Below are 16,138 nucleotides of genomic sequence, written 5' to 3'. Positions count from 1 at the left end.
TTTCTGATATTTGTGGAATTTGATTTTCACTTGGAAGGTGTGTGGGTTGTGATGTGCAAATAAAGGTGGAAAAAGTGTGATTTAATGAAATCTAATTCAGGGCTATATAAATATAAATACGAGCATACATTTATTTATATTTGGATTTACGGATGCTTTCTGACGGTTCTGTGATTTTTCCCGGTGGATCGGCTTCGATGTCTGTCGGCACGTGAAATTTCAGCTTTCGACGTCACCTGGAAGGTACTGATCTCGAATATCAGTCAGAAAGTCAGTGAGTATGCCTGGTGTTGGCTTAATGGTGATGGATGTGGGCTTGGAATCCTATGATCCTGAGTTAAAATCCCACGCAGCTGTTGAATTAATGCCAGATGGGGTTGACTCTGCCTCTCATCCTTCTGAGGTTGGCAAAATGAGTGCCAGCTTGCTGGTATCCTGCGTGGGAGTGGTTATCCATCCAGGATTGTGCCCAATAGCCAAGGACACTGCTTGAGCAGCATCAACACTCTGCACAGAGTATGGTCCCGATGGATGAATGGTCAATGAGTGGTTAGAATGAGTAAAAACACGACGAACAACGACCGGAAACTTATCTTTGAGAAAGTCATCAGAGACCCCTGGAGAGAACCAACCGTCGCCTCAAAAACCCAAGTTGTGGTATTGGTCGGTCGCCGTTTATAGGTAACCGGTCCCTTCTTATTACATCTTCAGTTTGTTCATCTCTGACTCTTCGTTCCTCCTTTGTGAATATTTACCCTTGGAGGATGTTGTTTTTCTTTGAGTTTAGTTCTGCCCTCTTATAATTACCTTTATCAGGGCAACGTCTTCGGAATATCTGTTCCCAGGTGTTCACACTTCCTTTTCTCACACCTTTTCGTTTGGAATATCCCATTGCTCATACTGAGGTCCATTTTTCCTTCTTTGTCCAGGATTTCACTTTTATGCTGATTCTCTCTCATTGGGTCATCTGATTTATGTCTTCAATTGCTTGTTGTCTTGCTTTATTAGTTATTTCCTTTATTCATTCCCGGGTGAAGTGTCTTTACCCTATTGACGTTGTTCAATTGAATTTTGATCATGGAACACCTTCGGCCTTGGCTGACAGCTTTGCTTGCTTCAATTGGTTCACGAATCTTTCTCCTCCACCGTTAGCCCCCCATGTTTCATTTCATGGAATCTGCTTTTTTGCAGTAGAGGATGATTTCCTTCTCTTCTGAGCTCTCGCTCTGTTCATTTATTCTTCCCCGATTCATCTGGAACCTTGTAGTTGTTGGTTGTGGAACAGGCGACACGTTTTTTGCTTTGAGCTTTAGTGTGGGGCATTGTAATCTCATGAGGCAGGGATCCCCTTCCTCACTTGATTATCCTTTTCATCACACATTCCGGCTGCTAGGTGTGGCCGCACAGACTTAGGCTTCAGCCTACCAGGGGTCTGGGTCCCTTTCGTCATTTTCTGTGACTGTTTGTCATTGTTTGTTTTTTTGTCGACGCTCGTGTAAGAGCTAAAACACAGAACATATGACAAGGCAGGAGACAAGAGGGGCGGGATAAGGAAGCACAAAATAATGGCGAACAGAGCCAACAGGAAATCCGTGGAAGGGAGAGGGATGGGGTGGGGTACAAGGGGAAAACAAGATGGTAACACAGGGACTTTCAGAAAGGAAAACAGGAAATTTGAAGGAGGTGGGTTTGGAGTGGATTAACGGGCGAAGTAACGATCAAGATTTTTGATGGAAGAAGGTATGAGATGGTGGGGAACAGCTGTTTTGAAGACCTGGAGGAAGGAGTGGGATTAAAGAGAGGATGAGAGTTTGTTCCAAAGGCGGAAAAAAGAGGAAAGAAAGAATGAAGGTGAGCAATGATTCGTGATTTTGGCAGTTTCACCAGAAGGGGGTTTTTGGCAGACATTGAGTGCCCTGAGCAAATATAGGGGGGACAGATCACAGACGGAGGATGGGAGAGGAGGACAAGGCCGGAGAGGGGGCGGCATATTTTTGTTTCAGCCAGCGATTTTGTTTTCCCCAAGAGGCCGTAGGACCTCGGCTGCTTGACAGGGGGTTACCGATGACACTCAGAGGAGTCGTACCAGGAAGGGAGATGCCAGGGTTGAGTTTCTGCCTGCTTACTTTCTCCTCACTGTCTTGCTTTTAGCCATAGGTTTGCCATCACTCGAAATCGCTCACAGGGGGAGGGATCGACAACCAAACTCTTCTCACCAGTGTGAGTTTGTTTATGTTTATTCAAGGCTGATAACTCATGAAAAAATTACAACACAGAACACTTTCCGGCTTCTATACAGTGTGAGTTAGTTTGTGTCGATTCAAGTTTGATAACCGACTATAATCCTTGCAACACACAGAACATTTGTATGGTTTCTCCCCAGTGTGAGTTAGTTTGTGTCTATTCAAGTGTGATAACCAACGAAAATCCTTACAACATGCAGAACATTTGTACAGTTTCTCCCCAGTGTGAGTTCGTTTGTGTTCATTCAGGGTCGATAACCAACGAGAATCCTTACAACACACAGAACATTTGTACAGTTTCTCCCCAGTGTGAGTTCGTTTGTGAACTTTCAAATTTGACAACCGACGAAAATCCTTACAACACACAGAACATTTGTACAGTTTCTCCCCAGTGTGAGTTCGTTTGTGTCGATTCAAGTGTGATAACCAACGAAAATCCTTACAACACACAGAACATTTGTACGGTTTCTCCGCAGTGTGAGTTAGTTTGTGTCTGTTCCGGGTCGATAAGTCATGAAAATCCTGACAACACACAGAACATTTGTACCGCATCTCCTCATTGTGAGTTTTTTTGTTGTTTCCCCGTTGGTTGGAATGCTGATTGAAATGATCTTCTTTGTTGAAGAACTGTACAGAGTTGGGAAAAGAAACGGATTTCATTTGTTTCTCTGCAAAGAAGAAGGAACCACCATCACAAATTCGGTCATGATGTGTTAACTGCAAAGAATTGTGGGATACAATCAGTGTCAGGTATATTCAATGTTCGACTTTCTTTTTAAAGGAAAGAGAAATCGATGTTGCTCATTTAACATGTTTGACGATTGCCAATAACCATGTTTGACGATTGCAAGATGAACTCAGATGACCGATGAAAAATAAAACAAGAAAAGAGCAATCAGAGATTGCAGAAACTCACCAGGAGTTGTTTTGTGTGGTGTACTCTGTGTGGTGTCCTCTGTGTGGTGTACTCTGTGTGGTGTCCTCTGTGTGGTGTACTCTGTGTGGTGTTTGTGTACTGGTGTGTTATGTAATTAATGAGATGTTATTACAACTGCCACTTTATAAATGCTGGCAGTGATGACCGGGTACCAAGACGTCTCGCTTTGATCAGACACCTGACCCTGACCCTTGACATTATTTCCATTATTCTTCATTTTTCAGTTGAATTTAGAATGGGATTAAAATTAATTAAATTCAAATGGAAGACCAAACAGGTTCGAGTCCTGCATTGGAGAAATCAGAAGGAACCCGAACAAGCAAAAAGCAAACATGGTCATCAGGAGGAACCTGGATAGGATTCACATTTCAGCTGCTACTCCTCTACCCTCAAACACATCCAGGAACAGCCAAGTGAACCTTATTAAAAAAAAAACACCAAAAAAAAACAACAACAAAAAAAACCCACATGAAAAAATTAAATAAATCTCACTGCCAGAACATGCGTCCGCTCAAGTTTAAATTTAAAACACACATTCCCCATTACGACGAGATCATAAATGTGAAGTTTTGGCTTCTCCCCAGATACAATCAGTGTCAGGTTAATTCAATGTTCGGGACGTTAGATTGATAAAGCGGTTCCAGAGAAAACATTATTTAATATTTCTCTTCAATCCAATATGGCTGTCAAACCATGTGACCGATCAATTATTCCTCTACAAACTTGTACACCCATGAATTGGGGAACATTTTTGTGAAGTTTCCTCTCGATTTGTCCAGCTGTTCTGGAGAAGATTTTTGAAGGCTTTCGGGTGAATCAAATATGGCTGCCACACCATGTGACCTATGACATCATATGAGTGAACCTTTTGTTCCTTGTGGGAAGGCGGTCAAGCGAGTAGTTTTTGCCTCGATCTGTTAAGCCACTTCAGAGGAAGATTTTTTTTTCTATGTTCCATTTTAGCCCTTGATGACCCTCAAAAATTTTCATACTGAACAGATGTGGTGTTCTACATCTGCAAGTATGACGTCAGAACGAAGGCACCCATGACATCATTAAAAAAAATCACAGTTATTCCCCATGGTGGAGTACTTGCCGTTTGTCAAGTTTCAATTATTTCTTTGGTGCGGTTTCAGAGATACAGAGATCCAACGTTTTTCCGTTTTTCGAAAATGGCTGCCACACCACGTGACCTATGACGTCATAATTATGATGAAAACGTTCTACGTAAGTAGTCGCACCGACGGTGAAAATTTCGTCTCAATCCGACAAGCGGTTGCGGAGAAAGACACGAAAGTTCTGTGCGGACAAACAGACAAAAGACAAACAGAGAGACAGACAAACAAACGGACCCAAACACAATGCCCTCTCCTTCGGCGAGGGTTAAAATATCTTGTGATGACGATTACGATGATGTTGAACTCTGAGTGAGAATAATTTTAAATTTAAAAACTTTAATTTAATTTTATTTAATTTTAAAGCACAGGTTCAAACCAAAGCTCCAAACACAGATATCTGGGATTTATTGTTACGAATCTGGCAGCCATTTGCACACAGACAGTCAGCAGTCCCAAAGTTTAGTTATTTCGTTAAGTATATGTGTGGAGTTAGAATCCATCCCCTATGTCTAACAGGAATTTCACGTGTGCGCTGCGAGTTATTTTGTTGTTATCCCACCCTCTCCCGGAGGGAGGGAGCGGGATATTGTAATCGTCCGGTTTGTTTGTCTGTTTGTTTGTCTGTCTGTCTGTTAGCAACTTTACGGCAAAACGGCTTTAACAAACACTATCAAATTTAATCCACAGGTGGGCAATGAACCTTGGACGACCCCATTAACTTTTGGGTCCAATTGGATCAAAGGTCAAGGTCACGAAAAGATCAAAATCGTTTTTCGCTCATAACTTCGTCAAAAATGATCTGATTTACTTCAAACTCAGCTTATAGTGAACCTTATTCTATTTGTCACTTATAATCCTACCCATTCCTAATGTGAAAAATGCATATTTGTGAAGATCGGTAGGGTCCGAATTTTTGTGGGTCATGGTCATTGGTCAAAATTACAAATTTTCCATTAAAACTAAAACATGTTTACGAAAATACAACTTTACGGAAAAACGGCTGGCTCAAACACTCTCAAATTGTATCCACAGGTGGGTAATGAACCTCCGACGACCCCATTAACTTTTGGGTCCAATTAGGTCAAAGGTCAAGGTCAGGACACGAAAAGGTCAAAATCTTTTTCGCTCATAACTTCGTCAAAAATGGTTTAATTGACTTCAAACTAAGACTAAAATATTCCTTATTCTATTCCTTATAATCAACATTCAGGTTTAGGATGTATCAAATTTAAATTTGATCCCCAAAATAACTTTATGCCTTAAATGGGCGGGATTTGTTGTGCCTGGCACCACTTGTTAGCTTTTTTTTTAATATTCCCCAACAACAACATCCTGCCTCGTTCGGCCACCCAACCAAACCTTTGCACACCGACTCCATTATTCACGTGTTTTTGGCTGAAGGCGTGGGCGGAGCCTCACTCTCCTCAGATCGAGGCTCCACTCCGAAGAAGGGCAGGGAGTGTTTCCTCCAGCCAATGGACGAAGAGCGAGCAAAGTCGAGCCGCTCCAGCCAATGGGAAGCCAGAAGGCCAGAAAAAACTACAGAGCATCTTCAGGGATGGGCCACCGACACGCCACCCGTCCAATGGGAGTCAGAGTTACCTTCGGACGGATCCCTCCCACCTCACAGTAGGGGTTGAATAATTGTCGGTGCGATCCGTCTGGGTCGTCTCGTCTCGTCTGGTCTGCTGCCCATCTTCCGTCTTGGTGCTGGCTGGCGTCTGCCGCCTCGTCTTGGTTCCTTGGTGCTTGGTGCGAGGTTGTCCGTGTGGGTTCGAGACCCACCGTGGTGGTTGGAGCGTCCGATCTTCCCAAGCCCTTCCAAGAGAATCCCGAGCTCCACGAGAGCAGGTCGGCAAGCCGTGCGAACGCGGTCAGGTACCGACCAAACTCTGACCTCCAGCCTGTCTATCCCCTTGGCTGTGAGGGTCGAAATAAAGACAATACGGGTCCATTTTGTTTTGGTGTGTGTGTGTCTGTGGTGGTGCTATCCTATAAGTAGAAATTGTTGTTGATTGCTCATTGTACATTGCATTTTATTCGGAATAAGTCTGCTCTGTGTCTCCCTCCCTATTATAAATAAACACATGTTAAATGTACCAGCTCGTTGCCTGTCGTTTCTCCCATTGACCCAGGACGGTGCCGGCTTGAGAAATAGTGAGGCCGTCTGTGCCGTAAGTTGTTATTTGGACCGGCGCGGCTTTGGTAACTCCCGCTCGGTTACGCCGGATCCGAGTCGGTAAAAGAGACTCGGTTCGGACAAAGCCGGCCGAGGTTGTGGCTTCCCCAGTAATTAGACGGCGTGAATACTGAGGTAAATTGGAATAGACAAGTGGACCCTATCTCACGCCGTCAAAATATTGGCGACCACGGTCCTTTAAGCGACCCGTCGACCCCAGAGTTCTCCGGGGTGACGACCTTTCAATTCCGGTGTACAGTGGGAGACGGCCCGACGACTTCGTCTCGCGGTCGTCCAAGCCACCGATCCCCGGCCCATAACATTATAACGAAACTGCACTTCACATGTGCATGGTCATGGAATCACATATGACCCAGAAGACCCCGAAGACCATAAAGACCCAAATAACCCAAATAACCCTGACTTCCCCAAAAAGAAGCTGAAGACCCAAAAGACCCCTCAGACCTTAACACCATTTCGACCCCTTACACCCTTCAGACAGATAAGACAGCTGAGTCCCTTGACTACTTGGACCACTCGGACCTTCTTCCATCACAAATGAAATTTCAAGGAAGCATTTTAAATATCACCAATATTACAAATAAATTTGAGGAAAATAAATGTTTGGGTGATGATTGGTGTAAATCACGACAACACAGTAAATCTGTGACGTCAGTCTCTGCAACGACGTGTGGAGAGGTGAGCGTAGCGAGCCGGTCCACGCAAGTTTATGATAAAAATCAGGTTCACACCTTTGTCTTGAGAGGAAGATTCATCCACGATCTCAGACTTGTTCTTCACTTTCACAACATGATCTGAAAAAAAAATCATTAAATTATAAAATAAACTTCAACATGATTGAATAAAGAAATTGTCACAATCGCACACGTCACCGCACCCAACTCAATAAGATATCTTTACTCAAATTAACCAGGTTAACTTAAACTTATCCTTTACCAATACAAAGAAATAAGGCCAAAAACGACAGATGGTGAAAGGTCTTCAGTGTGTTCCAAAAAGGGATCCGGGGTAGGAGGCTCGTGATGAGAGGGAGCCCTCGGGTTCCCTCCCGAATGCCCGTTCTTGATGCCGCCGGGCACAGATAACTCCACGTGCAGACAGGTTGCAAAGCAACCACCAACGCTGATTGGTACTTCCAATCCTGGCAGGGTTACACCACTTCACGTGTTTCCGTTTCCGGTGGTTTGACCGCACCAAACGAGTTCTGTGCCCTCGATGGGTACTTGTATTAACTTAACGTATCAGGTATAGCCAAGTGGAGCTGCCAAGTACGCACCAGCTAATAAGAGCAAATTATTGGTACAGAACTTCCAGGAGAACGTTTGTGTGGACTACGCAGAACCAATGGGAAAAAGACAATGAGCTGGGTACATTTATCATATAAGGAGGTTTATTAATAATTATGGCGAGGGAAGGGCATGTGGAACAATAATTAAAGGTTTTAATAAAAGAGCAATGTCTCCAGCATGGATTCATGGGGTGAGGCAAAAGAAATGCAAGTATTTACAAGAGGACAGTGTGTCGCTCACCCGATACAGATAACTTACACATTCTTAACTTACACTAACACGACAGGCACCATCAGACACACACCCGAGGAAATTAGAATAGCAAGAAAGATAGAGACAGCTCGAGGTGATTGTACCCTCCAGAATACCAGGAGCGGCCGACGGACCAGCGTGAACCCAGTCGCTTCGGTGGAGGAAAGAGAGAGGAAATGGGGTGTCCACGGTGTGTGAATGAGGAGGTTCAAATGAGGTGAAAGTGATGTTTAGAGAAGGGAAAAATGATAAGAGGTGCGTGTCTGGTGGAGAGCAGAACGGGGCTTCTAAAAGTGTGAACCAGAGTCCAGGAAAAAGTACACCTGGGAATGGAGAGACCACACGGACTGGAGTCTGGAGAACAAGCACAAGTGAGCGAAGTCCAACACCAGGCAGGAGGACAGATCCAGCAGAGAGTTCCTGGTCACGTCGTCCAAACACACTGACTTACACAAACCTTCTCCTCTATCTCCGTTCCACCTCATTCCCTCTGGACGCACGAACAATCAACACAAATCACCAACCGTCCTTTTCAGGGCTCACTGATTGTCACACCTCACTCACACCAATTAATCCAACACCACACACAATCTCCCTTCGCAACTCTCAAAACAGATTGCATTGCACATTTCACCCCCCCCCTTATTGGACCCATGTGAACCCGCCGACTCTTCTTCTCTTGTTTCCCAGAATGACTGTGCCTCCTGTTCGTACCTGTGACAAGTGACTGACGAGGAGGCGGTTTATGTACGTGACATAAGGATTTGTACATCGTCACACCGCTTGTGTACACGAGATCTTCACAAATCATTATAAACAACTTCTTTCAAACTGTGCAGTTCTCTGTTTGTGTTAGTTAATCTATTTTTTCTTAATTTACACTTTATCCCTGAATGTTGATGGTCAAGGTCGAACGGCGGTCTACACAAACATTTGGGGATCACAGACACCTCCTTGTTGTTATTATAAGTATCATTATAAACAATAAACTACTTTGTTAACATGAAGAACGAGTTTGTGGTTCCAACCTTCGTACGGAGGGAACGAATCATCGACGAACTCGGACTCGACCTTCACTTTCACAACGGGATCTGAAACACAAACAAATCCGTGAAATAAAAACGAAACTTCCAGGAAGAACAAGATGTCGGTTCAGAGCGAACGTCACGTACCGGGTCCGGGGTCCTCGTCCTCGGGTGAACCGACCATGGACCCGCTGTGTGAGGGACGGACTCTCGGATCGACCGTGTGTCCTCCATGGAAGCCGCTCGTGGATCCCTGGGTGTTCACTTTGTGATCTTCCACAGACATCTCGGATCATCGCGCATCGTCCTCACTCGAGGACACTGAACACGTGACCGAAGAGGCTGAGATATTCCGGCAAATTAAAACCACGTGATCACGAAAGTCATCGATTCGCGGTTTCTCGACGGCAGATTCGCGCCGACCCAGTCACGTGACCACGAAACAATGAGGGAAAACGAATTCATTGATCGTGTCACGAGAAAAACGACCACACGGTTAAAATTCTGAATAAAATGATGAGATTAATATTACAACTCAGAAGCTAAAACCGGAATCACAAGATTATCAGGTGGAGATCCAGTCTCTGGTCACCTGGTGGAAACAACACCATCGTTATTACGTCACTTCCGGTTACCAAGACCGATGCTTTGTAATGTGCCGAGTCTGGAATCTCATATTTACTATTATTCTGTCCTCACGATGCGTCAATCTGGACAGATAGATAAACACTGTCCCACACGTTTAACATTCACCAGATAGAAATCAAACACTATCGTGTTTATACACCGCACAACGTTTAACATGCGGTCCTATTTTTATATCCATAACATGAAGACTCTCTTAATGTGTCCTCTTTAAGATCGGGATGTGGAAGAAGTGAACGGAATAAATAGTGGGGGAGGGGGGGTAGAGGATGGTTGATTGTCTTGAATGGGAGGAATGATGAGCAAGTAATGGAAGAGGGGATGGAGTGAGGGGGAAAAGAAGAAGAAGCAGAAGAGGATTAAGCATAGGTTCTTATTTTGAGAATCACAAGTGAAATCCCATCAGGTGTGAAAAAATTCCCTGTTCGGTCTTCGCAGAACAGAGAGGCTTATAATGAAGGACAAGGACTCAGTATTCATTCAAGGAAGCCATGTTACACGTCCCAGTCTCCTCCGGACTGAGGTGACTGCAGAGACACGTGTCCAGTGTGTTGTAATGTCATCGTCATCCACTTGGTGGTGAAATTCAACAAGATAACACCTGTCATGGAAAAAGGGGGACCAAGTCAAAGGGGAAAGATATGAGACACTTCGGAACAAGTGGTAGACCCCAATGTGCTGTGGTAGACCTTGTTGTGCTGTGGTAGACCCCAATATGCTGTGGTAGGCCCCATTGTGCTGTGGTAGACCCTGTTGTGTTGTGGTAGACCCCAATATGCTGTGGTAGGCCCCATTGTGCTAGGGTGGTCCCCATTGTGCTGTGGTCGACCCCAATGTGCTGTGGTAGACCCCAATGTGCTGTGGTAGACCCCAATGTGCTGTGGTAGGCCCCATTGTGCTGTCGTAGGCCCCATTGTGCTGTGGTAGACCCCAATTGTGCTGTGGTAGACCCCAATGTGTTATGGTAGGCCCCATTGTGCTGTGGTAGACCCCAATGTGCTATGGTAGGCCCATTTGTGCTGTGGTAGACCCTGTTGTGCTGCCGTATTCCCCGTGGTGTGGTAGGCCCCATTGTGCTGTGGTAGACCCCAATGTGCTGTGGTAGACCCCAATGTGCTATGGTAGGCCCCATTGTGCTGTGATAGACCCCAATGTGCTGTGGTAGGCCCCATTGTGCTGTCGTAGGCCCCATTGTGCTGTGCTCGACCCCAATTGTGCTGTGGTAGACCCCAATGTGTTATGGTAGGCCCCATTGTGCTGTGGTAGACCCAAATGTGCTATGGTAGGCCCATTTGTGCTGTGGTAGACCCTGTTGTGCTGCCGTATTCCCCGTGGTGTGGTAGGCCCCATTGTGCTGTGGTAGACCCCAATGTGCTGTGGTAGACCCCAATGTGCTATGGTAGGCCCATTTGTGCTGTGGTAGACCCTGTTGTGCTGCCGTATTCCCCGTGGTGCGGTAGGCCCCATTGTGGTGTGGTCGGCCCCGTGGTGTGCTGCCGGGGTATTCAAACGTACGCCCCATTTTCCCCCCAAGACCCCATCCATAACCATATTAAAGAATGCCATGTCACCCTCATCATCCACCAATTATCCTGTTATTCCTCAATGGACCCACACTCCTCCAAACGGTTAACCCCTTCCTTCTCTTGTACTGACAGATTATCTTACCTTAATGTTGAATCTTCTTGGCTCCGTCCTTTTCATATTCGCTTTTGTCTTGCCGAGTTATTTCAACTCCTCTACTTATGTGTCGTTCCATCATCCATGTGTTGCCTTTTCATCAACACTTGGTATTGTGCTAATAATAATAGATAATAATAATAATATGAACACTTCAAAAATATTTTATTTACCTTTTTACACCTGCTCTCCTTGTCACTGTTGTTTTCGTGTGTGCTGTTGATGTCATGGATCCCAACTCCTCCACCGACGGAGAAGCCCATTGTACCATTTGCGGAGAGTTGGTGTTACACACAGGTATGCACATGAGTTCACCTGTGTGACTGATTTTTTTTAGCTGACCGAATTTTTAGCTCACCTGGAACATAGTTTCATCAAACTTCAGTGGGAGGTGATCCGAAACCCGCCGTACAGGGCAGACCTTGCCCTTATCTGCGGACCACGTGTTTGACCTCTCGAAGGAGGCCTTACATGGCAAGCACTTAAATTCGCCATGTGAGGCACCATGTTTTTGGGGTGTACGTCCGTGCGTTCAGACACCCGTGATCATTGTTTGTCGCCATGATAACTTGTGAACCTCTGAAGGGATTTCGAGGAAACTTGGTGTAAGTGCTTTGATGCAAAGGTCAACTCATAAGATTTTGGGGTCAAAGGTCATGTCACCTTTCGCTGAAGGTAGCAGATTTCAGTTACCATGATAACTTGTTGACCGCTACAGCGATTTTGACCAAACTTCTCATTGCTATGGGCAATAACACACGTACGAACGGATTAAATTTTGGGTTGAAAAGGTCAAAGACCGAAGGTCAAGTGCCCGTTCATTGAAAATCCGTGTGACTGCAATAACTTATGAACCACTCAAGAGATAATAATAGTATTGTTGTGGGTCGGAGTCTGGCGGAAAGACCACTAGGTGGGGGAAATTACGTCGATTCCCACCAGACTCCCTGGAATTGTAGGCCGTCGCTCACGGATAACTCCGTGATGCGGCGGGTCGCTTAACCGACCGTGGACGCCAATACCTCAACCACATGGCGTAGGCTCCTCCTGTATAGAATCAAGTGACCTAATTAACCACGCGGTTTTGACTACCTGGGAACCACGCCCTCGGTACGCCTTGTCCGAACCAGATCACTCTCCCAACGGTAGAGTACCAACTACCAACTACCTTTCCGGATCGGATGCAGTCGAGCGGTACTGCCAAGGACATACCGGCTAGAAGGAATGGATTGTTGGGAATAAAGACCCCGCTAAACTCAGATTCGAACCATGCTGGACCAATGGAGGAAAAGACAAAAACGAACTGGGAACATTTCCACAATTATTTATTTACAATAAGCAAGGAAAAGCAAGTAGCACAAGAAAAAGGGTTTATTCGGTATGTAATGCAGGGGAAAGATGAGAGAGGTGTGGTGCGGCAATTTTACAAGCAACTTACAAAAGCGGACACAGTGCAGACTTGACGCGGGATTAATAAAAGCAACAATTACAACAATGAAGATCTTATACAGGCTTATCTAACGGACAGGCGTCAACACTCTCAGACACACACTCAGACAAAATAAACCCAAAGAAAGGCGAAGGACTTTTGCAGCCAGGGAGGGAGGGAGTTGAGGTTACAGTTTCTCGGTAGCTGAGCGTTTCGGGGGAAGGGATGCTCCGTGGTGCGGTACCCGACAAAGGTTGTGTAGTTTGGTCCACAGCCACACGTGTGGTAATCGTGTCTGGCGGAGTCCAAAGAGGCGAGAGATGAGCAGTAGGCAGGACCAGATGAGGGGCTTGGTCGAGGTCCTTCGCATCCACCGATCCCGACTTCTCCCTTTCAAAAACCAACCGTGACCTTTCAAGTCCAACGACAACCTTCCCTCGCATTGAACTCTACTCTGAGGATTGTCCCGTACTTTATAGTTCACGGAGTTCGGGGTGGCCCATGGCGAAGCCTACGTCATTGTCCATCCCGATTGGACCGGGCCTTCATGTGGTCCGCCTTTCTTGGCGGGGTTTAGGCCAGACACTGGCAAGGACCGCCCACACCGCCGTGTCTGGTTTTGCGAAGGTGAATGGTGGCGCATCTACTATAATGAACCTCGGGATTCTGCCTCAGAAAACGAGTCTCTGCAGACAGCGGGTAGACGGTGGGAGCGCTTGTCCAGCCCGAAGTGCCTGTCTGGATTTGGGATCAGGAGACGAGACGAGACGAGGGAAGTAAACGAGAAGAAGGTACCGTGGATCAAATAAAATAAAAGGGGAAAAATGATTTATAATCCTAACTTGAAGCACATCGCAACGCTCCCACATGTCTTCCCACTACACACAAGGAAGGGATCTCCATTTCTCTGTCTCCATCTCTCTCCCTCCTTCTTCCTCTCTCCAACACGATCTCCCTCTCTCTCTCTCCCCCTTTCTTTCTCTCTCTATTTCTCTCTCTCCCTTTACCTCCCTCTCTCCCTGTACTTCTCTCTCTCCCCCCCCGCTTCGCCCATCTTTTTCTCTCACTCCCTTTCTCTGTCCCCCCCCCACCTCCCTCTCTTTCTCTCTCTCCCTCTTCCTCTCTCCCCCTCCCCCTGCTTTCTCTCTCTCTCCCCCCCCTTTTCTCTCTCCCTCCTCCCACTTCTCTCTCTCTCTCCCTCCCCCACTTCTCTCTCTCCCCACCCCCACCTCCCTCTCCCTCCCTGTACCTCTCTCCCTCCCCCACTTCTCTCTCTCCCTCCCCCCTTCTCTCTCTCCCTCCCCCCTTCTCTCTCCCTCCTCCCCACCCCCTTCTCTTTCTTCACCTCATTTTGAAAAACTTCAGAGACTTTGGTACCCTCTGTGACCTTCGCCGAATCTTCCCTACAGGCAGGTGAGTCACAGAACAATGTGTGGAGTTCACGTAATAGTTTGTCAATATCAATTCCCGACTTCTCCACAACACCTGTTTGGAATACACCATGAAGAATATACCAGCCATGGCTCCCCATATCAAAAAGTGACTTGCCATAGTTCATTTCTATTTCAACTTGTACACTCAGGTCAGGTATGGGAGCATGTGCCGGAGTAGCGCGTTACTGCGTCCACTTTCCGCCGGGACTCCAGGGGTCTCTGTCTGGTCATCCCCCAGGCAGATTCCTGGCCCATCCCCATCTCCTTGAGATGCCGATCAACCTGCTGCAACCACGAGGCACGTGGTCGGCCCGTTGGCCTCCTCCACTCACGAGGCTCCATTGCTGAAGGAATCTGGTTAAGCAGGATCAGCGTCAGGTAAACGAGTCACATGTCCACACCACCACAGCTAGTGCTCACTGACTCTACAGGTGGGTTTGGAGAAGATTTTTAAAGGGATTCATGCACTTTTCCCCAAAGTTTACTGAGCCGCCCATTTTGACACATTTCCGGTCACCTGATCGACATGACTTCAACAATTTAACATCCCCACCCTGACCTTATGATGTCACCCAAATGTGGTATCATTCTGACGAGGGGGGGGGGGGTGGGAGGGTCTGGAGATTTCTGAAGGAATTTACTCAGTCCACCATTTTGACCTACTTAAAGTCACGTGACCGGTAAGAGCTTTGCAATCCTCATTGCCAGTCAGGAGCAGAACCGTGCTGCCAAATTTCAGTCTGATCGGCGCAGCGGTTTCGCCAGAGAAATCGAAATTGGACACAGACGGGAGAGACAGATGGACAGGCGGTGCACGAGGACAATACCTCATCTTGAATTCCAATTCCAGAAAAGCTCATAATAAAGGAAATTGGGAAGCATGAAAACAGAGATGAGAAAAAATTCTTCAACAGGAGGTTCCAGGCTACTTACCTTTCCCCTTGTTCACACCTGACTTGTTCGTCTCCGTGTTCCTCACAAGAAGAAAAAGATCCAAAACACATTGGGTTCTCAGGATCTTGGACACAAGGGATTGACATTTCAGGATCAAAGGAGTATCCTTTGTCCACCTGCAGGAATGGCGGATGAAATGTGACCTGGGGGAAAAGAAATAGGATCACCGAACCTGGAGGTTACCTGATCCCTGGCCTGGTTTTGGAACCCAAATTTGTTAGCTTTTTCAATGGTTTGTGTGGAGAACAAGATGTTGGAAGGAATTTACGTGACCGCCATTTTGACACAGTTACAGTCACGTGATCGCCTTGACCTCAAAAATTTAACATCTCTCCCCTCGCCTCATGTTACAACCCAAATTTGGAAGCATTCTCACTGGTGGGCTTTGATCATGCCTGGTGTTGGCTTTTTGGTTGGGAAAAAACTTATGGGCTTGAGATCCTGGGATCCTGAGTTCAAATCCTGCTTGGCTGTTGAATTAATACCAGGTGGGGTTGACTCTTCCTCGCATCCTTCTGAGGTTGGCAAAATGAGTGCCAGCTTGCTGGTATCCTGTGTTGTAGTGGTGATACGTCCAAGATTGTGTCCAATAGCCAAGGACACTGCTTCAGCAGCATCAACACTCTGCACAGAGTATGGTCCCGATGAATGAATGTTCAGTGCGTGGTTGGAATGAGATTTACACTTTATACTGTTGTATTTTTTATATTTTGATACATGAAACAGAAGGTAGAGTTGGGAGGGATAGATGGAGGATGGAGGGAAAAGTGGTGAAAATAAAAAAACTGATGGGAACAAGAAAAAGAGCAATCAGAGATTACAGACCCTTGCCAGGACTTCTTTTGAGTGGTGTATTTTTATAGGTTTTAGGGTAAATCCAATATGGCTGCCAAACCATTTGTTGTATTTGTTGCGTGTCCTTATCTCCTCTCG

General features: G+C 46.1%; 1 protein-coding gene across 14 annotated transcripts in view; it reads right to left on the bottom strand.

Annotated features, from left to right (window-relative positions):
* LOC147008277 (uncharacterized) overlaps window positions 1–9,689 on the bottom strand; it is a 37,881-nt gene extending 28,192 nt beyond the window's left edge. For 10 of the 14 annotated variants that reach the window (XR_015053471.1, XR_015053475.1, XR_015053473.1 and 7 more), the window contains exons 1-2: window positions 9,212–9,689; window positions 9,068–9,130 (exon numbers count right to left, since the gene is read on the bottom strand). Coding sequence is in view for 6 of the 14 variants with exons in the window: in XM_085865163.1 (XP_085721289.1) it covers window positions 9,068–9,130; window positions 9,212–9,350 (202 nt within the window). In the remaining 8 variants the exon portion in view is untranslated. Of the gene's footprint in view, window positions 1–2,221; window positions 2,912–7,229; window positions 7,293–9,067; window positions 9,131–9,211 lie in introns of those variants that run through there. The other 4 variants (XM_085865159.1, XM_085865158.1, XR_015053476.1 and 1 more) reach the window with 4 other exon arrangements.
* Window positions 9,690–16,138: the final 6,449 nt, after the last annotated feature.

This window comes from Eptatretus burgeri, chromosome 20 (genome assembly GCF_056783735.1).
Source record: "Eptatretus burgeri isolate ZD-2024b chromosome 20, Ebu_testis_v1, whole genome shotgun sequence".
Lineage (NCBI taxonomy): Eukaryota > Metazoa > Chordata > Myxini > Myxiniformes > Myxinidae > Eptatretus > Eptatretus burgeri.
This window is presented reverse-complemented; position numbering and strand designations above follow the sequence as displayed.